This window comes from Rutidosis leptorrhynchoides, chromosome 4, assembly GCF_046630445.1.
Source record: "Rutidosis leptorrhynchoides isolate AG116_Rl617_1_P2 chromosome 4, CSIRO_AGI_Rlap_v1, whole genome shotgun sequence".
Classification (NCBI taxonomy): domain Eukaryota; kingdom Viridiplantae; phylum Streptophyta; class Magnoliopsida; order Asterales; family Asteraceae; genus Rutidosis; species Rutidosis leptorrhynchoides.
Genome location: NC_092336.1, coordinates 71,020,729 through 71,047,537, shown reverse-complemented (window position 1 = coordinate 71,047,537; position 26,809 = coordinate 71,020,729). Strand labels below are relative to the sequence as shown.

General features: G+C 35.2%; 2 protein-coding genes and 1 non-coding gene across 3 annotated transcripts; 2 read left to right on the top strand and 1 right to left on the bottom strand.

The window, feature by feature from the left end:
• Nucleotides 1–16,308: 16,308 nt before the first annotated feature.
• Nucleotides 16,309–16,380, top strand: TRNAP-AGG (transfer RNA proline (anticodon AGG)). Its single transcript has one exon. It is a non-coding gene; the product is annotated as a tRNA-Pro (tRNA).
• Nucleotides 16,381–17,872: 1,492 nt separating this feature from the next.
• Nucleotides 17,873–21,344, top strand: LOC139843480 (large ribosomal subunit protein eL43). Its single transcript, XM_071833564.1, has 5 exons — nucleotides 17,873–17,975; nucleotides 20,432–20,471; nucleotides 20,628–20,716; nucleotides 20,820–20,902; nucleotides 21,058–21,344. Exons 1-5 carry the CDS (start codon nucleotides 17,973–17,975, stop codon nucleotides 21,119–21,121), a joined length of 279 nt encoding a protein of 92 aa, XP_071689665.1. The 5' UTR covers nucleotides 17,873–17,972; the 3' UTR covers nucleotides 21,122–21,344.
• A 2,474-nt stretch (nucleotides 21,345–23,818) lies between these two features.
• Nucleotides 23,819–26,019, bottom strand: LOC139840336 (uncharacterized). Its single transcript, XM_071830605.1, has 2 exons — nucleotides 24,953–26,019; nucleotides 23,819–24,531 (listed from the first exon to the last, which is right to left on the bottom strand). The coding sequence occupies exons 1-2, from the start codon at nucleotides 25,867–25,869 to the stop codon at nucleotides 24,090–24,092; spliced, it is 1,359 nt and encodes a 452-aa protein (XP_071686706.1). The 5' UTR covers nucleotides 25,870–26,019; the 3' UTR covers nucleotides 23,819–24,089.
• Nucleotides 26,020–26,809: the final 790 nt, after the last annotated feature.

The following is a 26,809-nucleotide window of genomic DNA, read 5'->3' as shown; positions in this document are numbered from 1 at the left end:
TTATAACTACCTTTAGTGGTTTGATTCTTGATGTTATAATTCAGTAGGCTTATAACTACCTTTAGTGGTTTGATTCTTGATGTTATAATTCAGTAGGCTTATAACTACCTTTAGTGGTTTGATTCTTGATGTTATAATTCAGTAGGCTTATAACTACCTTTAGTGATTTGATTCTTGATTTAGAATACTAATAATGAAGTGTAAGAACAAAGATGATAATGGAGAGAAAGAAAGAAACACTTTGTAAGTGTGAGAAATGGTGCAAGTTTAATGCTTGCATTCATGAGTATTTATAGCCTAAAATCTCAATATAAAAATACATACTTTGTGTACCAAAATTGACTATATGTATACACCAAAATTGACTATCCATATCTATATTATTATTATTATTATAACACTCCCCCTTGGATAGCAATTTTATTTTGTTGAAGATCAACTATAAATTACTGCCTCGTTAAAAACCTTGCTAAAGAAAACCCAGTGGGAAAAAACTTTAGCTAAGGGAAAAAGAGTGCAGCATGGAGTTGACTCCCCCTCAAGTAGACATCGCTTCAGCTGTTATGTCTCATGCCAATGTTATGAACGTGTGTTCTGAAAATAGTAGTTGGAAGTGCTTTCGTGAAAAGATCAGCAGAGTTTTTGCTAGATTGCACATATCTCATTTCAATCTGGTTGTCCTTAATGAGATTTTGAGTGTATGAGAAGAATCTAGGTGGTATGTGTTTTGTTCGGTCACTTTTGATATACCCTTCTTTCATCTGTGCTATGCAAGCTGCATTATCTTCATAGATAGTTGTTGGACTTTTATCGCGTTCTAGTCCACAAGAATCAGTAATGAGTTGTGTCATTGATCTCAACCAAAAACATTCTCGAGTAGCTTCATGTAATGCAATCACTTCGGCATGATTTGACGATGTAGCAACAAGTGTTTGTTTTTGAGAACGCCATGATATTGCAGTACCTCCATTTAGGAATACATATCCAGTTTGAGATTTAGCTTTATGTGGATCAGATAAATAACCTGCATCTGCATAACCAACCAAATCTTGTTTTGATTCGTTAGAATAAAATAATCCTAAATCAGTAGTTCCTCGAAGGTATCGAAATATGTGTTTGATCCCATTCCAGTGTCTTTTGGTAGGAGCAGAGCTGAACCTTGCCAACAAATTAACTGCAAAAGAAATGTCAGGTCTTGTACAATTTGTAAGATACATAAGAGCTCCAATTGCACTAAGATATGGTACTTCTGGTCCAAGAATGTCTTCTTGATCTTCACATGGACGAAATGGATCAGCTTCAACATTGAGTGATCTAACAACCATAGGAGTACTTAATGGTTTTGCCTTGTCCATATTAAAACGTTTCAAAATCTTTTCAGTATATGTTGTTTGATGTACAAGTAAACCATTAGGCATATGCTCAATTTGTAAACCAAGGCAATACTTGGTTTTTCCGAGATCTTTCATTTCAAATTCTTTCTTTAGAAGTTGAATGGCTTCATGGATCTCTTTATTTGTACCTATGATGTTAAGATCATCAACATAAACAGCTATGATCACATATCCGGATGTTGTTTTCTTAATGAAAACACAAGGGCAAGTAAGATTATTTGTATACCCTTTGCTTATCAAGTAATCACTTAATCGGTTATACCACATACGTCCCGATTGTTTTAACCCATATAAAGATCTTTGTAATTTAATCGAATACATTTCTTTGGGTTTTGCATTTGATGCTTCTGGTACCTTAAATCCTTCAGGTATCTTCATATATATATCACTATCAAGTGATCCATATAGGTAAGCAGTCACAACATCCATGAGATGCATTTCTAAATTTTTAGAAACTGCCAGACTGATTAAGTACCTAAAAGTAATTGCATCCATAACAGGAGAATAAGTTTCTTCATAATCAATTCCCGGTCTTTGAGAAAAACCTTGAGCTACAAGTCTAGCTTTATACCTTGTAACTTCATTTTTCTCATTTCTTTTTCGGACAAAAATCCATCTGTATCCTACAGGTTTCACATCTTTAGGAGTGAGAATGATGGATCCGAAAACTTTTCTTTTATTGAGTGATTCTAATTCAGCTCGTATTGCTTTTTTCCATTGAGCCCAATCATGTCTATTTTGACATTCAACCATAGATGTTGGTTCTGGATCATCATCATTATTCATGATGTCATATGCAACATTAAATGAAAATTTCTCATCAAGATTTTTCATTTCATTTCGGTTCCATAATATTTTTGAATATGCATAATTGATTGCAATTTCTGTATTGACATCATCAATCTCCTCTGCAGTAGGAGTACTGATTTGTGGTTCTTCTTGAACACTTTCTTTTACTTCATTATCAGCTGATTTTCTTTTTCGAGGATTTTTATCCTTTGAACCGATTGGTCTTCCACGTTTCTGACGTGGCAAAGATTCATGAGTGACGTTATTGCCAGCTTTTGGAATTTCAATTCGAGCTGGAGTATTTACTGCTGGTATATATGATTTTGTCACCGTTTTTGTATCTGTAAATGCATCAGGCAATTGATTTGCAAGTTCTTGTATATGCATTATCTTTTGAACTTCTGTCTCGCATTCTTTTGTGCGAGGATCAAGATACTTTAATTGAGGTTCACACCATGAAACATCATTTTCTTTATTTTTCATTTCTCCCCCTAATCTAGGGAACAATGTTTCATTAAAATGACAATCAGCAAAACGTGCTGTAAAAACGTCACCTGTCATAGGTTCAATATACCTTAATATTGAAGATGTTTCATATCCAACATATATTCCCAACCTCCTTTGAGGACCCATTTTTGTACGTTGTGGTGTCGCAATTGGAACATACACTGCACAACCAAATGTTCTAAGATGGGAAATATTTGGCTCTTGACCAAAAGCAAGTTGTAGGGGGGAATATTTATGACTTGCACTTGGTCTGATGCGAATCAATGCAGCAGCATGTAAAATTGCATGACCCCATATAGATACAGGGAGTTTTGTTCTCATTATCAATGGTCTAGCGATTAACTGTAAACGTTTAATCAATGACTCGGCTAAACCATTTTGTGTATGCACATGAGCAACAGAATGTTCAACAACAATTCCTATAGACATGCAATAGTCATTAAATGCTTGAGATGTAAATTCACCAGCATTATCAAGTCTCACCCTTTTAATGGTGTAATCAGGAAAATGAGCTCTCAATTTAATAATTTGGGCAAGAAATTTTGCAAATGCCACATTACGGCTTGATAACAGACAAACATGAGACCATCTGCTAGATGCGTCTATTAGAACCATGAAATATCTAAATGGTCCACATGGTGGATGAATTGGTCCACATATATCACCTTGAATTCTTTCAAGAAACATTGGTGATTCTTTCTCAACCTTAAGTGGTGAGGGTCTAGTTATCAATTTTCCAAGAGAGCAAGATGTACATGGAACCATTGTATCATGATGGATTTTTCTATCCTTTAGTGGATGTCCATGAGTACATTCAATAATCCTTTTCATCATTGTTGATCCTGGATGGCCTAATCTGTTATGCCATAAACTGAATACACCAGGATCAATATATTTTTCGTTAACTACCATATGTATTTCTGGTACATTTATATGTGTATAATGTAATCCAGAACTAAGTCTTGGCAGTTTTTCAACCACATGACTCTTGTCAGTGATACTTAAATATTTCTCATTTTCTGTTGTCACTGACTGATAATCATACCCGTTAAGGTATATGTCGGAGAAACTCAATAAATTTCTGCTTGACTTGGGAGAAAATAAGGCATCATTTATTAAAAATTTTGTACCATTTGGTAGTATGAAATTTGCCTTTCCTATCCCTTTTATCAAGTTAGCAGGTCCTGATATTGTATGTATAGTTCCTTCCGTTGGTTTTAGATCAATAAAATATTTCTCGGATTTAAGTATAGTGTGTGTAGTTCCACTGTCTGCTATACAGAGATCTCCACCACTTGATTGATGTTGTATTCCAGCAAAATTCATATTGAACTTCATATATAAGAAATAAATAGTGAGTACATTAATATTACACAATATTTTAAACGCAAATAGATAGTACTGAAACATTTAGCAAACATAATGACAAAGACAGACGATATTAAATCGTTTATTTTTCAAAAGACACACAACTTAAACATTCAAGAAATCTTCATATAAATCAGATGGTTTCTCAGTGACTGTTGGATCAATATTATCCACAAAATTTACTTCCTTTTCTTTACCTTTCAGCGAATCCTGATACATCTTAACAAGATGTTTAGATGTTCGGCAAGTATTAGCCCAGTGGCCCATTCTACCACATCTGTAGCAAGATTCTTCAGAATTTTTAGAAGAATTTTCTTCAACATCTTGTTTAATGGGCTTGTTTTGTGGTTGATATTTATATTTTCGTGGATTACTATTTCTTTGACCACCACGGCCACGACCACGACCACGTCCACGCCCATTACCATTACCATAAGGATGGTTTCTACCATAGTTATGGCTTTTGGCATGATGATGGTGATGGTTATTATAACCACGACCTTGCCCGCGTCCTTGTCCCTGTTTATAATTATTTGCAGTATTTGCTTCAGGGATTGCAAGTGTACCAGTAGGACGGGATTGCTGATTTTTCATTAATAGCTCATCATTTTGCTCTGCAACTAAGAGATATGAATTAAGTTCAGGATATGTTTTGAACTTTAGCATTCTCAAATTTCTTTGCACTGTGATGTTTGCAGCATTCATTGTGGAGAAAGTTTTCTCCATCATGTCTGCATCACTAATTTCATGTCCACAGAATTTAAGTTGTGAACATGTATTATACAGAGCTGAGCTGTATTCATTTACTTTCTTAAAGTCTTGGAACCTTAATGTTCTCCATTGTTCCATTGCAGCTGGAAGTAAAATTTCTCTTTGATTATTGAATCTGCTTTTGAGACCTTCCCATAAAACATGGGGATCTTCTACAGTCACATAATTATTTTGTAAGCATTCATCAATATGTTGATGAATAAAGCAACATGCCGTAGCTTGTTCTTTTTCAGAACAAGTGTTGTTTTCATTTATGGTTTCAAGAATGCCCATTGATTTAAGATGCATTTTTACTTTTATAACCCATGGCATGTAGTTGTTTCCAGTTGATTCTAAAGGAGTAAATTTAAGCTTTTCCAGATTCGACATTTTCTATTATCAAAAATTAAAACAAACATCATGATAAATTAGAGTCAATTTATATTCATAAGTATATAAACATTAAACATAAATTTAATATAACATAAATGATAAGTAGGTGACAGTGTCGACCATGTGTAAGCAATCATAAATAAATGTTATATAACAAAAATATAAATATTAGTAAACATAAATGAAAATTTGGCGACAGTGTCGACCATATATTTTTTCAGGTGGTATAACCGACCTATATCATTCTGGTGGTATAACCGACCATATATCATTTTGGTGGTATAACCGACCATATATCATTTTGGTGGTATAACCGACCATATATCATTTTGGTGGCAGAGCCAACCATATTTAGTATTAAGATTATCGTGCTGATAACGTGTTATAATTCAGTAGGCTTATAACTACCTTTAGTGGTTTGATTCTTGATGTTATAATTCAGTAGGCTTATAACTACCTTTAGTGGTTTGATTCTTGATGTTATAATTCAGTAGGCTTATAACTACCTTTAGTGGTTTGATTCTTGATGTTATAATTCAGTAGGCTTATAACTACCTTTAGTGATTTGATTCTTGATTTAGAATACTAATAATGAAGTGTAAGAACAAAGATGATAATGGAGAGAAAGAAAGAAACACTTTGTAAGTGTGAGAAATGGTGCAAGTTTAATGCTTGCATTCATGAGTATTTATAGCCTAAAATCTCAATATAAAAATACATACTTTGTGTACCAAAATTGACTATATGTATACACCAAAATTGACTATCCATATCTATATTATTATTATTATTATAACAGTATAGACTTAAATGAGTTTGGGTCAAAAAAAAAATTTTTTTTTTTTTTTTGGCAAAAATTGATTAATATTAAAAAAAATTCACAAAAAGTGAAAATTAGAGTTACATCCAATGGGTTTGGGTCAATGTGCATGTATTCGGGATAGGTGTTAAGTGTGTGAGTTAAACAGAGTAATTGATAGGCTAAAAATATAACCCAAATAATTAGAACTCTTTCTTTTGGGAGCCCAAAACTTACACTAAGCATCTAAATGCAGACCAAAACCTCTTTTCTCATGAAATGGTAATAATTTACAATTTGCAGATTATCATCTCATGATGGAATATTGTTAACATTGAGATTGATTCAATATGGGCATATAAATTTCCGTAACATTGTTCTGATTGTAAACCGTATATGGCTTAAGTACAGTAACTTATTCTAAAACGACGTTATTTCTCAATATACATGTATAATCGACACAATTATATACATTTGGTATCCACTAAGACTCGCAACATCTTGATTGATAGCTCTCGGTAAATTAAAAACCTTATCAGTTTATTACGCTAGCCATTGGCTTTCTCTGAACTCCGGAACATATGATCAACATGTGAAAGTTTCCAGCCTACAATCTAGAAGCTCACCTTCTAGATGTTCAAAGTAGCCTTCTTTGAACACCATGTAGAAGAAGCAAAGATGAACACGATGACGGCCGCCCACCATCTCCGTTCACACCATTCCACCGCCATAGAATTTTTACTATAAATAGAGGTGCAAACCTCAGTTGTAAATCATCCTAAATCACTCAGAGAAGTGTAATCACAACCTAGAGAATGTGTGTGAGTTTGAGAGTTTTTTTTTGTAAGAGTTTTGTAATACTCTGTAAATCTATTCTTGTGAGTAATAGAGTTGTTTTTCTCTCAAATTTATATCTACCAACGTCCAGGCGATCCCCTCTTCCTAACAAGTGGTATCAAGAGCTTGGTTAGAGACGTTGGTTGAGTTTTTGGGTCTTCTGAAGTTTTCTCAAAATTCAATTTTGAGTGTACCATTGGATTCGTCTCGTCGAACCGAGTCCAACGCAAAAAACGGCGACTTAAACGGAGTTATAACGAGCCCAGAAAACTCGGTCAAAGTTTGGTCAGCTCGCCGGAATCTCGCCGGAGAAGACGACCGGTGCCGGAATTTTCGCCAGAGAAGACGATCATTGTAGCAGCTGGCGGCACTGTAGCAAGTCACTGTAGTAGTACTGTAGCAATTCTGAAATTTTACAATTTGGTCCCTGAAATTTTCAGAATTTCATTTTTGGTCCCTGAAGTTTATAAAAATTATAATTTTGCCCCGTAAGTGGAATTTAAGCCGCGAAGTGTCGATTCCACCATTTTTAACCGTTCCGGACGTAACGGTGATCTCTGTTTTCTACAATTCAACTCCGTTTGTGTTGAAAAATTATTTGTAAGGTGATAATGTCCACAGAAGAGTCAACATCATCTTCCGGAGCTATGATTATGCTCACAGCCACAAACTACACGCTGTGGAAACCTCGAATGGAAGATCTCCTCAGCTGTAAGGATTTGTTCGATCCTATTGAATTGAAGGGTATAAACCCTGATTCTGCCAAAGAGAAAGAGTGGAAGTAATCAAACCGAAAAACTATTGGTCAGATCCGTCAATGGATTGATCATAGTGTCTTCCACCATGTTGCACAAGAGACAGACGCATATGTCCTCTGAAAAAAGTTGGAGGACATGTACCGGGCCAAGACTGCTCGAAATAAAGCCCTGCTGATGAGGCGTTTAGTCAGCATGAAGCTCAAAAATGGAACTTCGGTTGCCGAGCATACCAGTGAGTTCCAGAGCTTGGTCAACCAGTTATCGTCTGTAGAGATGCCGCTTGGCGATGAAGTTCAGGCGCTACTGCTACTTAGTTCCCTTCCCGATAGTTGGGAAACGCTGGTAGTAACACTCAGCAACTCAGCCCCGAATGGCAAACTTACCATGTCAATGGTCAAGGATGCCCTATTCAGTGAAGAGGCAAGGAGAAAAGACATGGGCACAGATCAGACCCATGCCTTTGTCACAGAGAATCGGGGGAGACAGCGAATGAGTAGCAAAAATAAATGGAGAGGCAGAAGCAAGAGCAGGGGCAGGTCAGCTGATGGCAGAAAACCAACATATAAATGCCATCATTGTGGATTAGAGGGACATATGAAGAAGAACTGCTATAGATTGAAAGAGGAACAAGGTCAAAGCAGTTCACATCCGAAGAATAAGGGTGGAGAAACATTAGTGACTATCTCTGGTGATGTAGCTTATTGTTCAACCCATGATGAGACATGCCTTCACGTCTCACGAGAAGAAACGGAATGGGTGGTAGATACTGCAGCTTCCTACCATGTGACTCCATACAAAGAATACTTCACAACATATAAAGCAGGTGACTTTGGAGCTGTGAAGATGGGAAATTTCAGTTCTGCTGAGATTGTCGGAATTGGTGATGTCAAGATAAAGACAAGTTCCGGGAGCACAATCACTTTGAAGGATGTCCGCCATGTGCCAGATCTTCGGCTGAATCTACTTTCTGGGGTAGCTCTCGACAAACAGGGCTATGATAGTCATTTCAGTAAAGGCACATGGAAATTGTCAAGAGGCGCTATGATAGTTGCTCGAGGACACATTTGTGGCGCACTGTACAAGACTCATGTGAAAATCTGCACAGACAGTATTAATGTTGCAGAAAAGGAGGCTTCACAAAATTTATGGCACCAGAGACTCGGTCACATAAGTGAGAAAGGGTTGTCTACCCTAATAAAGAAGGAGCTTATCAATGTAGACAAGGATGTTGCACTAGATCCTTGCAATCATTGTCTGTTTGGTAAGCAGCATAGAGTCTCGTTTAATTCCTCTTCAACGAGAAAATCAGAGTTACTCAGTCTGGTACACTCTGATGTTTGCGGTCCCTTGGAGGTTGAATCAATTGGCGGCAATCGATACTTTCTGACGTTTATCGATGATACTTCTCGAAAGGTGTGGGTATATTTCTTACGGACGAAGGACCAGGTGTTCGATTACTTCAAACAGTTCCATGTCATGGTAGAACGTGAGACAGGAAAGAAGTTAAAGTGTCTGCGATCCGACAACGGCGGTGAATACTCTTCCAGGCAGTTCGATGCCTATTGCAGATCATATGGCATCCGACATGAGAAGACGGTCCCACGTACCCCTCAACATAATGGTATAGCAGAAAGAATGAACCGAACAATCATGGAACGTGTTCGGAGCATGCTCAGTATGGCTAAGCTGCCAAAGCCATTCTGGGGAGAAGTAGTCAGAGCCGCTTGTTATTTGATCAACCGATCTCCATCAGTACCACTGAATTTTGAAGTTCCGGAGAAACTTTGGTCTGGAAAGGATCCATCATACTCTCACTTAAGAGTATTTGGATGTTTGGCGTACGCACATGTATCCAAGGAGCTCAGGAAGAAGCTGGATGCAAGGACCACTCCAAGCATATTCATAGGCTATGGAGATGAAGAATTTGGATACAGATTATGGGATCCAAAGGAGAAAAAGGTGATCAGAAGTAGGGACGTGGTGTTCCATGAAAGCCAGACAATAGAAGATATTGAAAAGCCCACAATATCTCAGAAGTCAAATGTTGCTGCTCAGGTGCCAGAGGCAACAACGGAATCATTCATGAGAAATGAATTTTCAGTGCAAGAAGAAATGCCAGAAGTAGAAGATAATGAGAAAAATGACGGTGCTGAGCAGGGGGAGCCACAACCCCATCTGCCAGACGTTCCAGCACCATCACAAGGTCAAGATGATGGTGGATCTCCTCAGAATGTTCCAGAAGTTCGTAGATCTGAACGAGGTCGGATTCCATCGAGTAGATATCCAGAATCCGAGTACCTTCTACTTACTGAAGATGGAGAACCGGAGAGTTTTCATGAAGCAGTAACTCATAAGGATAAAGAAAAATGGTTGCTCGCAATGCAGGATGAGATGGATTCTCTGCAGAAAAATCAAACTTATGAGATTGTAGAACTTCCACGCGGGAAGAAGGCACTGAAAAATAAATGGGTGTTCAAGCTGAAAAAGGATGGTAGTGGAAAAGTGGTGAAATACAAAGCACGACTTGTAGTCAAAGGATTCCAACAGAAGAAAGGGATTGATTTTGACGAGATATTTTCACCAGTAGTCAAGATGACTTCAATTAGAGTCATACTTGGATTGGTCGCAAGTATGAACTTGGAGCTTGAACAGATGGATATAAAGACAGCTTTTCTTCATGGAGATTTACATGAAGAAGTTTACATGGAGCAGCCAGAAGGTTTTGAGGTTTCAGGAGATAACCTCGTATGCAAGCTGAAGAAAAGTTTGTACAGTTTAAAGCAGGCACCTAGGCAGTGGTACAAGAAGTTTGACTCGTGCATGGTGAGTCACGGGTACAAGAAAACTGCAGCAGATGATTGTGTCTACATTCAGAAGTTTTCTGAAGGAAATTTCGTTGCTCTTCTACTATATGTAGACGATATTTTGATCGTAGGGAAAGACGCAACGAAGATCAACCAGCTGAAGAAGGAACTCTCTAAGTCTTTTGACATGAAAGACTTAGGACAGGCTCAACAGATTTTGGGAATGCAGATAACCCGAGACAGGAAGAATAAAAGGTTATGGCTATCTCAGGAGAAGTATATTGAACGAGTGCTTTCACGTTTCAATATGAACAATGCCAAACCTGTTAGCATTCCATTAGCAAACCATTTCAAGTTAAGCAAGAGTTCTTGTCCCTCATCCAAGGAAGAGATCGGGGAGATGTCGTCAGTACCATATTCTTCAGCAGTTGGAAGTTTGATGTATGCGATGGTGTGTACAAGGCCCGATATTGCTCATGCAGTGGGAACGGTGAGTCGTTTTCTCTCGAACCCCGGGAAAGAGCATTGGAGGCGGTAAAATGGATTCTCAGATATCTTAAGGTTACAAAGAATCTATGTCTTTGTTACGGGGGAGCTGATCCAATCTTGGAAGGCTATACAGATGCGGATATGGCCGGAGATCTTGATAGTAGGAAATCTACTTCAGGATTCATTTACACTTTTGCAGGGGGAGTTGTTTCATGGTAGTCATGTGACGATTGCTCTAAATCCATATGGACAATACGTCATTCATTGATTTCATTGCGAGGTATTTGACCTCTATATGATACGTTTTGTAAACATTGCATTCTTTTGAAAAGGCACACCATAAATGAATATTTAAATCAAAGGTTTTCGACATCTGATAATTTCTACATATAGACAATCACTGTAAATAATAGTTTACAATAGTACTTCCATTGACAATGCAGTCAAAATAAGATACATGGTGATGATTTGGTGAATGCAACGTTTCCTTGAAAAATATGCCATGTATGACTCCATGCACATAGCTAGTCTAACATATAAGCAAACAGCGGAAGACTTCTAGGGAACCTGAGAATAAACATGCTAACAAGTGTCAACACAAAGGTTGGTGAGTTCATAGTTTTAGTGTTTCGCATAATCTGTATATAAAAGTGGATCACAAGATTTCAGTTGTTTCATCCAGAAACGTTTATCAATAGATTATATAAAAGTGGATCACAAGATTTCAGTTGTTTCATCCAGAAACGTTTATCAAAATATTCTATGAAATTGAGCACCCTGGTAACTAAACTTTAACGTATATATAATTTGTACCCTTTGTATAATCATCTTAATAATACACGCAAACCAACATGTACGCTTCTCAAATAGCATACGTCCGTTAAAAGGCTAGCGCTCTAGCTCGGACGGGGATGTCAAGCCCTATGGATCCATATACTACTAGTCGCGCCCACCAGTTCTTATAACTGGCAGTTACTAGTTACCAAAGCTAAGGGATTTTCGGTTCAAACTCAGTGTAGAATTTAGTATGTAGTATGTACTTGTATCCATTGTGTTTAAAATAAAGTGCATGTATTCTCAGCCCAAAAATATATATTGCAAAAGCAATTAAAAAGGGAGCAAATGAAACTCACACATATAAATATTGTATATCGGTTAATAAAGCATTTGCATGTATTCTCAGCCCAAAAATGTAGAGAGTAAAAGGGATCTTATGAAACTCACCTTAGCAGCACATAAAGTTGTTCATCGTAATGTGACCGAAACTCGGAATATCAAATAATCGTAGATCTCAACGTATCAATATTGAGATTCAATATTGTAGGAAAGTACGTAGACGTAACGGAGATGATAAACACTAGGTTTGACTCGCGAATATACCCCCGAACATTTCCCATAACCGCCTTGGCAATAACCCATAATTTCCTTAACTCTATCCCGCTTGAAAACCATTTTAAAAGTGACACGCTCATGACTTCGTCGTAGTATTTTATGTATAATACTAATAATAATAAGATTAATAATAATAATAAGATTAATAATAATAATAATCTTAATAATAATAATAATAATAATAATAATAAATATTTACGGAGTAAAATGAATATATAAGTGTATAAAACTGAGCTGAAATCGATCGAATTTATAGAGAGTGCCTGACCCAGACTGCCATGCGATCGCATGGCCTTCATGACCATTTCCCATGCGATCGCATGGGAAGATTCTCCAGCTCACAACTTGTTTGTAATCTAGTTCGTCGACATAATAAAATATAAATATAATATATATAATTTAAATAATTAATTATATAATATATTATATTTACGTGTATAATTAACTTGTAATTTTGGTACCGATGATTCGTACGTTGTCACTGGACTTATGTCCCGGTTCCAGTTTTTCGAATGTCCCTTCGTACGCTGAGAAAACTTGTAATTTACATTTTGGGACACGTACCTTTGTCAAAATATAATCTTAAATTATCCCTAAATTATATCACTCAAAGTGTATCTTAAACTTTCGAGTGTTTTGGTCATTTACTTCTATAAATTATTGTCTCGTAGTATATACATATACATATATACATTTTCATTTTTAAAATAGTGTTTACTATAGCAAAGTTACTGTAGCAAAGCCAATTTTACTGTAGCAATTCACTGTAGCAAAGTAAATTTTACTGTAGCAAATAGTGATTTTTGAAAACACTGTAGCTTTTCGGTACTGTAGCAATTCGAAAATACTGTAGCATATTAGTGTTTTACTGGTTCATCTTAAACGTTTTAGTTAACTTATCTAAATATTAATCAGATAATCAAACCAATAAGGTTAATGCACAGTATCATTTTCATAACACTTTGTTACGTTTTCAAGTTATAGTATATGTATCTATTTACATATAATTGTTCGCGAATCGTTGAGAACAATCGAAGGGTAATTGAATAGTTCAAAATTTTGAGATTCAACTTCATGGACTTTGCTTATCGTGTCGGAAACATTAAAGATTAAGTTTAAATTTGGTCAGAAATTCCAGGGTCATCACAAGTCAAGACTACAGAAGTGTGTTGCATTATCCACAACTGAAGCAGAGTATATTGCTGCCGCAGAAGCTGGAAAAGAAATGTTGTGGTTAAAGCGTTATCTCCAAGAATTTGGAATCAAGCAAAAGGAGTACAAGGTACATTGTGACAGTCAGAGTGCTCTAGATTTGAGCAAGAACTCCATGTACCATTCCCGTACAAAACATATTGATATTCGCTATAATTGGATACGCGAGGTAATTGATCGACAACTGTTGAGACTAGTGAAGATCCATACAAAGGAGAATCCTGCGGATATGTTAACAAAGGTGGTGACTCGAGAGAAGTTGGAGTTATGCAGAGACATAACTGGAATGTTCGTGGATTTGGCTGGAGGGGGAGAATTGAAAGTTTCCAGCCTACAATCTAGAAGCTCACCTTCTAGATGTTCAAAGTAGCCTTCTTTGAACACCATGTAGAAGAAGCAAAGATGAACACGATGACGGCCGCCCACCATCTCCGTTCACACCATTCCACCGCCATAGAATTTTTACTATAAATAGAGGTGCAAACCTCAGTTGTAAATCATCCTAAATCACTCAGAGAAGTGTAATCACAACCTAGAGAGTGTGTGTGAGTTTGAGAGTTTTTTTTGTAAGAGTTTTGTAATACTCTGTAAATCTATTCTTGTGAGTAATAGAGTTGTTTTTCTCTCAAATTTATATCTCCCAACGTCCAGGCGATCCCCTCTTCCTAACAACATGTCATGTAGGTCTTTTGCAAGAAGAAAGTAATCAGATGTTCATTTTAGTACATTGTTTCCACCGGAGAAGTTAACAGATGTGGGTTTCAGCACTTGACAAATCTCAATCAGAATATATTTGGTACTTTCGAGTGATAAGATCACAAAAGAGAGGTTAAAACAAGCATTATTAAGGGACAACAATGTTTGTTTCCTTGTATTTTCATGTTTTTTTTTAACGGCCAAAACTGAATATTATTAAACGCTCCCTAGCAAGATGTTAAGAGAGAAAATTACAATGACTTTTGAAGCCACAAGTTCCAATTTGAAACTATATGACCTCTATTTTTAAGCCAACGAAAAGAAAATAATCTAATTACATCAAACAGACTATTTTTAGTATATAAAGATTCGTTGAAGACAACACCGTTTCGAAATCGCCATAACACCCATAGAAGAGTAGCTACTACGGAGATTACCCGATTCTTATGCGTTACTGGAGATTGAAAGCCATCGATCCAACTCTTTAAGTCATCACACCTCCTACGGTGGTTGACAAAGCTCCGAGTGAACCCGAAATAGGCCATGGACTTGGATCTACCAAATGATAAGAGTGCCTCTGAGATTCAATCATAAACAACTTTGCCTCGGTAGAACGAATATGTGGAATCCCGGAATCAAGCGACACCCGTGTTTTATGCCAAACTGATGAAGCCATCGCACAATCAAAAAATAAGTGTTGTTGGTCTTCCACACCATTATGACATATCGGACAAACAATACTATTAAGCTCAAGACCTTGTATTTTCATGTTATTCTCGGTTTTTGTTTGATGGCTATGTTTTGTAGTTTTTTCGTGATGTTAGGGGATCGGTTATAGATAGTTACTTTCTATGTGCCAGTTTCCCCGTTTCCTCATGTCCTTTTGTATTCCCTGTTTGGAGCGTTTTTCTTTGAAAAACGACCTCGTTTCTATATGAGTATTCATTATTTTCACCAAAATAAAAAAAACAAACGTAATTCGTATATAAAGGGCCAATAACATACCATACATATAAACATACATATAAACTCATAAGTCCCTTAGTACTCTAAAATTAATTGGTGAAAGATGAGGTTATCATAAGCTTATAAATATACATTTGTTTATTTCAATATCCGACGTGGAACTATGGTTTGCATCTATTAACCGACTATCTCCAACACATGACACCTAAAATGGCACTCTCCGAACAACCAAAATGATCACATACTTTAGACATAGCCAAATGGGCAAGTGGTGCCATTCGCCACAGTATCTTGGCCCTTGGGCGTTCCTAAATACATTGGCACCCATAGGCGGATTCAATGTATTAGAGAGAGAGGGGGGGCCCCGCCCCCAGCGGATTTCGGAATTTTAGTGCAAATTTTTTCGGTATTTCGATTTTGCCTCCGGTGGAATTTTTTTTGACCCAAGACCTCCATATTTTCCCCCAAAACCTTCGTATTTTGCTCAAAAACCTCTAAATTTTGCTCAAAAAGCTTTATATTTTGCCCCAAAAACTCTATATTTTGTCAAAAAAAAAAAAAAAATCCTTACGTTTTAAAAAAAAATTCGCCTCCGGTGAATTTTTTTTCTAGATCTACCACTGTTGGCACCGTCGACAAAACTCCAACCAGCCGTACTACCTGTAAAATCTCTAAATGTGGTGAAAACAAGAATCAACATAAAAGAAACTTGTGGTAAAAGGTCCGAATTCTTTTTCTTCATGGTTATGGAAGAGATTGATCATATTTTTCCGAGATGTTTAAAGGTTCGATATATAGTGCATGGAGAGAGCATCATTTCATGAATTCTTGTTGTTTTGAAATTTTTTTAGAATTTAGGGAACGGTTAAGAGTGTTAAGTTGTTTATATTTTCAAACCGCTAAGGAACGTTATTTGAATATCTTACATTTCTTATCACCAAGAGTAAAATCATTGTTTGATTAAAAGAAAGAGGATTTTTATTTTATCGCGAACCAAGAAAACTTTTGACACTAAATTTGTTAGCTCTGTATTAGTTTCTAAATAACTACCAAAGGTAGAAAATATTTGCTTGGCATCAACTGAAAGGAATTTTTGGTTTATTTTTTCACAAACTTTGTGGTATTATTTTGTTTTGCTAAAAACTAACATCATCGGGCATTTGGTCTAGTGGTATGATTCTCGCTTAGGGTGCGAGAGGTTCCGAGTTCAATTCTCGGAATGCCCCTATATTTAGTTTTTCAGTAAGGAGTTTATCAACTACTGTAATAACTAGATGATTTATAAATCTGAGTTTTTAACTAGAAATGTTTACACGTCTTTTTTTTTTTTTTTTTAAACGCAACAAGTATATGGTTATATATACACACGAAATTGAGAGTACAAGACATCTTACATGCTGCTCAAACTGTGCATCTAAAACCAAGCAGCAGCAACACAAATGTTACATGTCACAGTGGAGGCCTAGAAAACTAGATTTACATGAAGAGTATGCAAGATTAGCAGCCAGAACAGAATGAGTTGCAGAGACAGCAACTCAGGACCTGCTATCAGTTGTGTGATATTATTTGTAGCAATGTGTAATTTATACATATCTTGCTTGTTAGTAGAGAACACTGAAAATAGGTATGCTGATCTTGAATGAGCGTAGTTACAAAAACAGATATGATGTTGTTTACAGCACATCTTAACTAATATACATATGATCCATAAATCTGGTTTTCAGTTTGTTGAGATCCGATTTTTCTATGTTTAAATTTGTGAAAAATAAAAAAAATGCACATATAAAGTCTTCAAAATCTTTACACAAAGCCATACAAGAAACGAGACAGAGAAGGAAAAAAAAAAGAAAGATCAAAAGAAAAATGGAAATAGTGAAGAAGCCCCGGCTAACTCCGTGCCAGCAGAAGGGTTGAGTGCCGGTGAAATGCTTTTTTATACATTTCTTCCAAATAAAGAGATGATATAGAGAATTGACTGTCGAAAAACAATAGCAAAGAGAAAACAAAATCATAAATAGGAAAACTACCACATACAAATCAATCATATATAAACGTAAACGGATAAGGTTTTGCCAGTCCACGCTACCCAGGGTTTATCAATGGATTTACTTTTTGCAAGACAATAAAATATACGGAGTAGAACACAAGTCAAATCAATTGAAGCAAAAATGTAGCAGGGTGTTTCATTAAGAATAATTCTAGCGAAACTAATCCACAAACATGTCTTTGACAATGTCGATGTGTCATTATGGGTCACTTTAAATTTGAACTTAGATGTAAACATAAAATAAACAATAGACACCAGTAGAGAAACTCAAGTATAAGCTTAACAGCCCTTGTACTTGAGATTCTCAATTGTTACCCTAATTAGGATTTGTGAAACTCAAGACCGGAAATCTTCTTTGAATGACTTGTTCAGTGACGGATTGTTGACGGAGCCAAAAAACTCTAACTGAAGATCATTAAAAGTTAAAAGATTAGCAAATCCGAACCACATAATTAGATCTAAGCAATTTTTATGTGGAGGGAAAATCCAGTCATTTATAACGTAGCAGGTCTTTTATAAATTAACAAATAAATATTACTCTATCATCGTTATTCATAGAAATGGTTACACAATGCGCTTATTGGGCTTACTTAGCCCAAACTTTATAAAATTATACTAGAACCCAACGAATTTGTAAGCCCAAACGTAATTCTATCCGCTATAAATTATGCAGACGAGGAAGTTACTAGGGTTTCAGCTCGTTATCGCCGTTAAAGTCGCAGTTCTTAAGTTCTCTGCACTCAGCGTAATCGTCTTTTCTGATCCGGCCAAATGGTATCCTTTTCTAATCATCAATTTGCTTAATCTGATGTTAGATATTACGAACGTTTACATTTTGTACCTGATGTTAATTTCTGAATTAATCACTTAAATCTCATTGATAATCATTCGTTTTTTTAGTTTATATGATATGATATGTTGGATTATATAGAATATGAATATTTTAACATTATGTATATATATTTAGTAACTACTCGATGATATTGATGCATTAATCTGGTTTAGATAAAGATTAAATCACTTCTAGAAATTGTTATATTACTTTTTTATCATATGTGGAATACCACTGTTGATTACAGAGGATATTGTTAGTTAAATTTGGCTACTGTAATTGACTAAGACTCTTTAAGTAATCATTTTTTTGTTTTGCAAGGGTTTAGTTGGTTGCATAAAGTTAGACTAAGTTTGAGTCAGAGTGACACAGTCTGTTTTTATCATCTATTTTAGAGTCATAGGTTTGTTATAAAAATCAATATACTACTATTTATGTAAATTCTTTGCGGTTCAAGGCGGTTTAGCGGCCTTTCAGTGTTTTGTTTGTGTTTTTTGTTTTGTTTTAATCTACTGATTTTTTTTCCTAACCTGTTCTTGCCCAATCTTCATCTTCCGTTTGTTTTTTCAAAAAAATAGTGTACCTTGTTTCTTTGAATTTGTCTCTGGCTAGTCTTTCCGGCAACTCGTTGCAGTGCTTTTGATTTCGGACACCGACGGTCCCTTTGTTTTGCTCTGTTTGCGTTGTTTGCTGGTCTCAGACATCGATTATGGCATTCCCCTGTTTTTCAGTGTCTGTTGCATATGTTAAACTCTTTCGGCACATTTAAAATGAAAATTGAGTATGCTCGTCAGCTAAAACTTGCTGGTCCTTTTCCCCATCTACCCATCTATCTTCAAGTTTTTTACTTGCATACGATTTAACTCAATCTGAATTATTAAAGATGCCCAAAGACATAGCCAGCCCCACCAAACGCTTTTCGCGATAAGCTGAACAATGGTTGCACAAGTTATTGGACCAACCATCAAGACAACTTAAATCTGTTGTCGTTCTTCTACTCTTTACCTTAGTAAATCAAAAACTCATAGTGTAGATACCGGAGTTAAAAGTTTTTGTTGAGAGTTATTTCCTGTTTGTAAAGAAGGTTGGAGGTTTAGTTAGGTCTCAGAATAGCATTGTAGATATTGATTTTGAATATGATGAATATAAAACGAGAATTGTTCGCATTCTCTTGAGTGTTTACATTATTGGTTTTCAAAACCGTCACGGATTATTATATTAAGTTACCAATGGTGTACACCAAATGCGCTATAGAATGGTAATGTTGTTACCAAAGATAAAATATAAAATGGTTTTTAACTATTTTGATTTTTGTGGGCGTGGTTGTTTAGAAAGGTGGATATCACACCATATTGATTTATTGTTACAAATCGAATATCAAATCATCTTGGTGACTCGGTCATCTACTTAATTAGAAAATTGGAAAAAGTGTACACATATGGGGCATATTATAGTACCTGTCAAAATTCATTTTCAAACCTCTCGAACAGCATGTGGAAAATGATAATTTTAAAAGAAAATGATGTGCTTGTGTTTAAGGTCCTCACCTATAAGTATCAAACCGCTGCTGTACGTGTTGCTCGTAAGTGTGATCTTTCCAGTTAGCAATAACAATTGCGGTTTAGACAACATCTTCGAAATGAGATGGCTGCAGCCTGAATCACTATTATCTTATGGCTAATTTAGAACATGACACTTAAGAGCAACGCATACAGCGGCCGTTCTATACTTGTTAGTCATGGCCTTGAACGCCCACACATCATGTTGTTTAATCTTTTTTCTTACGTGTTTACATCGGTTGGAATTTGATTTTGACAGGTATAGTAATGTCATTTTTGTTAGATCTTTCTAGCTTATTACTTGGTAGATGACCCGACCATCAACATGATTCGATGTTTCTTTTGCAAGTAATAAATCAATATGGTGTGATATCCACCTGAAACGTGCATAATGCTTATGAACTTGACTTTAGTGCACTCTTAAAACTATAAGAAAAGAATTACGTCGCTTAAAACTGTCGAATGGCTGACAGTATTTCGCAATAACCGAGAATTTGGTATCATTTGGCGTTCACCATTCACAGCGTTTATATAATAATTTATGACGCTTTGGAATACTATTAATATTACAATTGTCAGCGCATTATATGCTTATCAAGAGTTGTCCACAGGCAACTTAACATTATTAGTATTTCGAAGGAAGAAAATTTTGTAAAAGTTTGTTAATAGTTTATGCATTTTGCAAGTATTAACATACATAAATGCATCCTTAATCTGTCAGATATTCTTTTATGTTTGCAAATAAAGTGACTTATATCTTGATAATTGACTTTATATCATTGTATTTGGTGCTAGTTGTATGTAAATTCTTATGTCTAAAATTAAAACTTAATTTGCAGACAAAGAGGACCAAGAAGGCTGGCATTGTTGGGAAGTATGGTGAGTAATTCTTATTTTTTTTTTTACAAAACTATTCATAAAATGTCAGTTGATTATAATTATAACCAAAGCTGTAACATGTGGTGTATGTATCGATGAGTATCAATAAAAAAATAGAATTGGCACACTATTCTAATCTTATGCATTGTATCTCAGGTACCCGTTATGGTGCTAGTCTGCGAAAACAGATTAAAAAGATGGAGGTCAGTCAACACAGCAAGTATTTCTGTGAGTTCTGTGGAAAGGTAAACTGTATTAGCTGTTATCATCTAAAGTATAAAACTTGGTTAAAGGAACTTTTCTTGTTTATATTAATTATTATTATGTTTTGAATGAAATATTACACAGTATGCAGTGAAGAGAAAGGCTGTTGGCATTTGGGGTTGCAAGGATTGTGGCAAAGTCAAAGCAGGCGGTGCATACACATTGAAGTAATGATCTTTCTATTTCGTTTTTGCAGTTTGTTCTCCTAGTTACTCTGTTTTTAAACTAACGTGGTTTAAACTAAAGCAGTTTGTTCTTTTAGCTATATTGTTTATTGTTTATATAAATAAACTAATGTTACCTCTGACTTTGTGTGTAATAGTACTGCTAGTGCAGTCACAGTCAGGAGCACAATTCGAAGGTTGAGGGAGCAAACTGAGAGTTAGAAGCTGTTGGTTGGAGTAAGCAGAACGATAATCATATCTTAATGCTGAAGTTTTTACTCAAATTTTATGTATTAGGGATCTTGAGAATTTTGTTAAAGCAGTGGCAAATTATTCTGAAAACATTTTATTTGAAATCTTTTGATGTTGGTTTATGCAGACTTATTAAAGTGGTTTTCTCTACTCGCGTTTAGCTTTTGTTATAATGTTATTGTGCCCTGCATCTAATTTTTATATCTGTGAGTGACTAAGTTACTTCTCCTTTTGAACTTGTCCTAGACAGACTAGATATAAATGTTAAAAGTCTGGCCTAAAATACAATAAGTCCACTAAGAACCAATTTTCATAGGGTATATACTTTTGTAAATAAAATTTGTTGCATATATTACATTATTTTAGAACTTATTTACTCATTAAAATTTGCTTATCCAAAAGAAAACTGATTTCTACACAATTACATTTTATTCATACACAATAAAACATGCTCTAAATGCTTTAAAATGTTGTACAATACAATATTTTATAGCATGTTTAGTTATGTATGAATAAAAGTTAACTGGTAAAGTTTAAATATTGACTCCTTTGATCGGGGTAGGTATGATCAATGGAAGACCTCTTGACGATCCTTATACCTCTAATGGCTTGTATTTAAGGGTGTTGGCGGGTTGAGCGTTTAACAAACTATTTGAGTTCGAGCTCGTTTGTTTCGAATTCGAGAATTAGAATTTTTGAGCTCGAGTCGAACTCAAACAAAAATGTAACCCGATTAGTTTCACGAGTCGAACTCAAAAACATTAATGTTCGGCTCTACTCCGTTGAAACATCGTTCAAACTTCTCGAGTCGAACGAGCTAATCGAGTTATTCTAGTCGAACGAGCTAAACGAGCAAATCTATTATAACTTTTATTATACTCCGTAAAACTTAAGGGAAAATTCTATAGTTTAAAATTATAAGCTTTATACTTACAAACACAAAATAGTAATTATAAGATTATGCAATAGCCCCTATTTTATAATGCTCATATTCTTTTACTTTTGTTTCACACCTCCTAGGATAAATATCATTTACCTTTTGCATCTCACATTGAAAATGTGAAACAATTTATATCTAGGAACAAGTGGCTCAATACTTAATTATGGATATGTAGCTTGTAATACTAAATTTAAATTCAACATTTTGAGTTAACATATCGTAATTATCTTGATCTTAAAAGTCAGTTTCAAAACAAAATTTGTTAAGATCAAACGAGCATCGAACTCGAGCTCGAGAAGTAATTCTTTTCGAGCTCGAACTCGAGCACAATTTGATATATTACTTAAATATGAGTCGAGTTCGAGCCAAGTAAATTCTAAACAAGCCGAGCTTAAATATCTCGCATCCCGATTCTCGATTCAACTCGGTTTATTTATAGCCCTCTACGAGTTGCATCTCATTTTGACCCTTGTGAATTAGCTTAAAACCTTATATTTGGCCTTCTCAAATGCGTTATTTTACATTTCTTCCAAATTCCAATACCGCTCTATATGTATTGCGATTAAGAGTGTATTCTATTCATTTAATTATCTTAATTTTTTATACCTAGTTATCCCATTTTTTTTTTTTTTTGCATGCCGACTAATCTCAGGACGATTACTCGCTTTGCGAGCAGTCGAGAGTCATCGCAAGTGAACCTCCGTAGCCACGAGGGGATCAACTATTTTGAGTTGTGAATTCGAACCCATGACATTCACTTTAAAAATGTAGGCCCTAACGAACTACACCACCACCCCATGGTTTAGTGGTAGTGTTAATTGTTTGTGTTAGAATTCTAGGACCCAACAAGACAAGTGATTTAAACCAATCGCTAACTCACGAACGATAAATGAATGCATAGAACGACACAGGGATTTAACGTGGTTTTATCCCAACACTAAAACACATAAAAGGGTTACTCAACGGGTGCTAACCAGAGACTTTTTACTACAAATTTCGTGCACACAATTACATAAAACGACAACGAATTAGACAGAAACGAGAAGTCCTAAACTGAATCAACTCGCAGACCATTCTCGCGATCGCAATAAAGCTCCTCGCGATCGCGAGTTTCCTGTAACAAATCAGCTCAACTTTTGTTTTCACTTCTTGCAAGCGTATCTTCTATTTCGTGACCGCGAAATCTTCCTCCAGCGTTGTTTTAATTCGAATTCGCACTCAAACAAACTAAGCTATTTCAACTCGACTCATTAAAAACTAAACTTTAGCCGAGCATAAATGAACTTGAGCATGAGCACAAACATAGCTTTATGATCGTTTAATAAATGAACTCGGGGTTTTTATATTAAACTTAAACAAGCTCTTGAGCCTAAACATATTATTTTCATTTCAATAAATTCACATTTACATAATACTATATTTTGTATTGTACTTGAGTAAAATTACTTGTAAATATTCCTATATATATTTGGTTAAAAGTTGCACAAAGAAAGATTTACAAATTTCATTGTATCCATTTCACCAAAACTAACTACTGAAATCCTGTCCTTTCACATTTTAAGATTTATGAGCAAAAAGTTAACAAGTGGATTGGATCATGCATGTATCTCTGATCCATAGTGGGACCATGTGTGGTAGAATAATGTGACCCACCATCAATAACCACATCCAGATCAAATATTATATACTGATTGCACATGTAATTTAGATTATGTCTAGATTTAATTTACCAACACAAAAGTAGATCAGAAGCCAAAACCAAACATACAACTACTACCTTGGACTAAGATATATTTACAATTACAGTTTCAGTTACAGAACAAGGAAGAAAATAGGCAGCCTAAACCTTAAACCTAAACCTAATCCATCAAAGCACTTTAGTGCCTTCTCATTTTTAAACCTAATCCTTACACAGTTATCTCATGAACAAAAACAGTAACCAAACCCTATTTGCTCCTCAACTACTAAACCCAATACCCAAACGAATCGATAAACAAGTCAAACAATAACCAATGTCGGATAATCATCATCATGGTAGTGGTCTGCACGGGTCTGGACCGCCTTAATTGCCACCACTCTTGCTGCATTGGCCGCCCTGTTAGCTGCAGCCACCGCCCTATTTACCTTGTCATCCACATTAACTGCACCAAGTGCTTTTTCAGCTTTACGCCTTGCTTCTTGAACTGCTTCAAGAACTTTAGCATGAGAAACGGACATTGGAGATTGTGTAGAGATTGTATCGGGACCCGTTGAGATGCTTAGAACACCGTCTTCCCAGTGTCCAGATTGAGTGTCACCGTTTCTGAAAGTGTACATACCGAACCCTTGTCTTCTTCCTTCATGCCATGCACCTTCGTATCGATGTCCGTTTGCAAAATTGTAGACACCAAAACCGTGCATCTTGTCCGCAAAATACTCCCCTGCATACATGTCTCCGTTTCTGCATCGAAATGTAAATCACACATAAGATCATTATGTTCATTCATATCACAAAATAAATTCACATTACAGTACATCATAATAATATTACAATGGTTGAAAAGTATCAGTTTGGAAAGAATTTAATCTGACTGTATATCTCTTTTGAAACTATGTGTGACACTACAAAAATGATTAATCAAAATGCTAAACAAAATCACTACAGTTAAGTAAAATCAATAACTTTTTAACATTTACTACAGTAAAGTATGGGTATTGTATAGCTAAATCTGAAATTTTTAACAAGCTTCACAAATGTGGTCTAGACATATAAAATCAAACAAATAAGGCCCAAAATCAGTAAATCATAGCTTACATCATGTACATAATAACAATAAACAGTGTAAATAAATGAAATTTGCACACATGAGGTTAAAATTTACCTGAAATGATAATGACCAATTCCATGTTTAACACCAGCTTTGAACTCCCCAAAATACTTACTACCATCTTCACAAGTATGAACACCATAACCATGACACACACCCTTAATCCATTCACCTGAATACATATCCCCAACATAGAATCTATACACACCATACCCATGTCTCAATCCTTGTCTATATTGCCCTCTGTACCTACTCCCTTTAGCCCATGTTTCAACACCATATCCATCATACTTTTGATCAACCCAATCACCTTCATATCTACCATTCATGTTATAATAATACACCCCACTTCCTGAACACTTTCCTTTATAAAACTCACCCTCATATACATCCCCATTACTATACACCTTCACCAAAACACCTGATACAGTACTTTCCTCATGTCTATTCTTTGACCCAATTGACCAAACAACTGGTGGGCATGTTTTAGAATGGGTCAAAAAAGGCAACTTGTTTGCAACAAATAGCCTAATTGATGCAAGATTTAATACAGATAGTACAAATACAGTAAGGGATAGTAAAAACAGTATGTATAGGTACAGAGATTTATAATGGTTTGATGAAAAAAAGTAAATTGATGGTAAAAATAAAAGGAGTAAAACCCTAGAAGGAGCTTTGATCAAAAAAAGCTTTACATATGTGATATTTAACAGTTTTAGCAGAAGTGATTTTGTAGCTATTAGGGCTTCTGAAGATGAACAACAAATTAAAGATTTGTGATGAATTTTCCGGTGGTAATTCATGAGCCTGTGATTTGTAATTGATGCGCTATTCTTAAAATTAGGGTTTTTTTCCTGTTCATTAGAAACTGATAGGATTTCGATTTTGGAATTAGGGTTTTTAGAATTAGAATCAGAATAAGCTTGTTTTTCTTCTTCTCCGATCTGAATGCCTGATTTTTTATGCCGCATTAGTTGCGAACGCGAATTAATAGTAATATGATTTAGGTTTATTAGTTCGAAAATCGATGATGAAAACCCTAAAATTGATTTTGTGTGTATTTGAATTCGATTGATTTAGCTGTTGGTGTGTGAGAGAGGTTTCGATGGTGGTTTTTTGTAGTGAGATTGAAAGAGGGAAAAACAAAAGTAATGAAAAGGGGCGGTGTTTATATATAGGGAGAAAAATACGTAAAAATTATACGTAGTAATAATAATATTACATTTAATTTAATGAATTGAAATGTTGAATTTGATTAACAATATAAATATGGTGACAGTTAATAAACATCCAATCCAAAGTTTCCATATCAAAGTCGAAATTACCATATATAAGATGATTTTTGGAATTTTCTAATGAGAATCTTAAGGATTAAGGTTTTGTCATTAAAAAATAAAATTGTGCATTAGATAGAGATATATTTGAGTGCAGTTATGTTCAACTATTAAAATGTAAAAATTAAATTTGCATCTTTTAGTTCCTTACTGAGAACCATTATGATTGTTATTCGAAAATTTCAAAATTTTTATAGATACGGCCTAACATAAATAAATGAATCATATATAACAGATATTATTTACTTTTGATTAATGATTATTCTTAGATTCTTAGATATAAAATCTTATGCACTTTAATTAGTCATACTCTTCTTATTATCTCTTGTTTTAGTTATGTGTAACTAGGTCTATCTACTACTCACAAAAATTATTTATCATAACATCGTTAACCGTTAGAAGATGGCATTTATGACTTATGAGGGTTGTTCAATTGTCAAATGCAAAATACAAGTTTGAAATTTTCAAGTTTTTGATGTTTTTTGTGTCAAAGGTGGTTGGTTTTTTTCTTTCTTGGAGGCAAAGTCAAGGTAGCTGGTTATACTCGTAATTAATTAGTAATATTATAAATGATTCC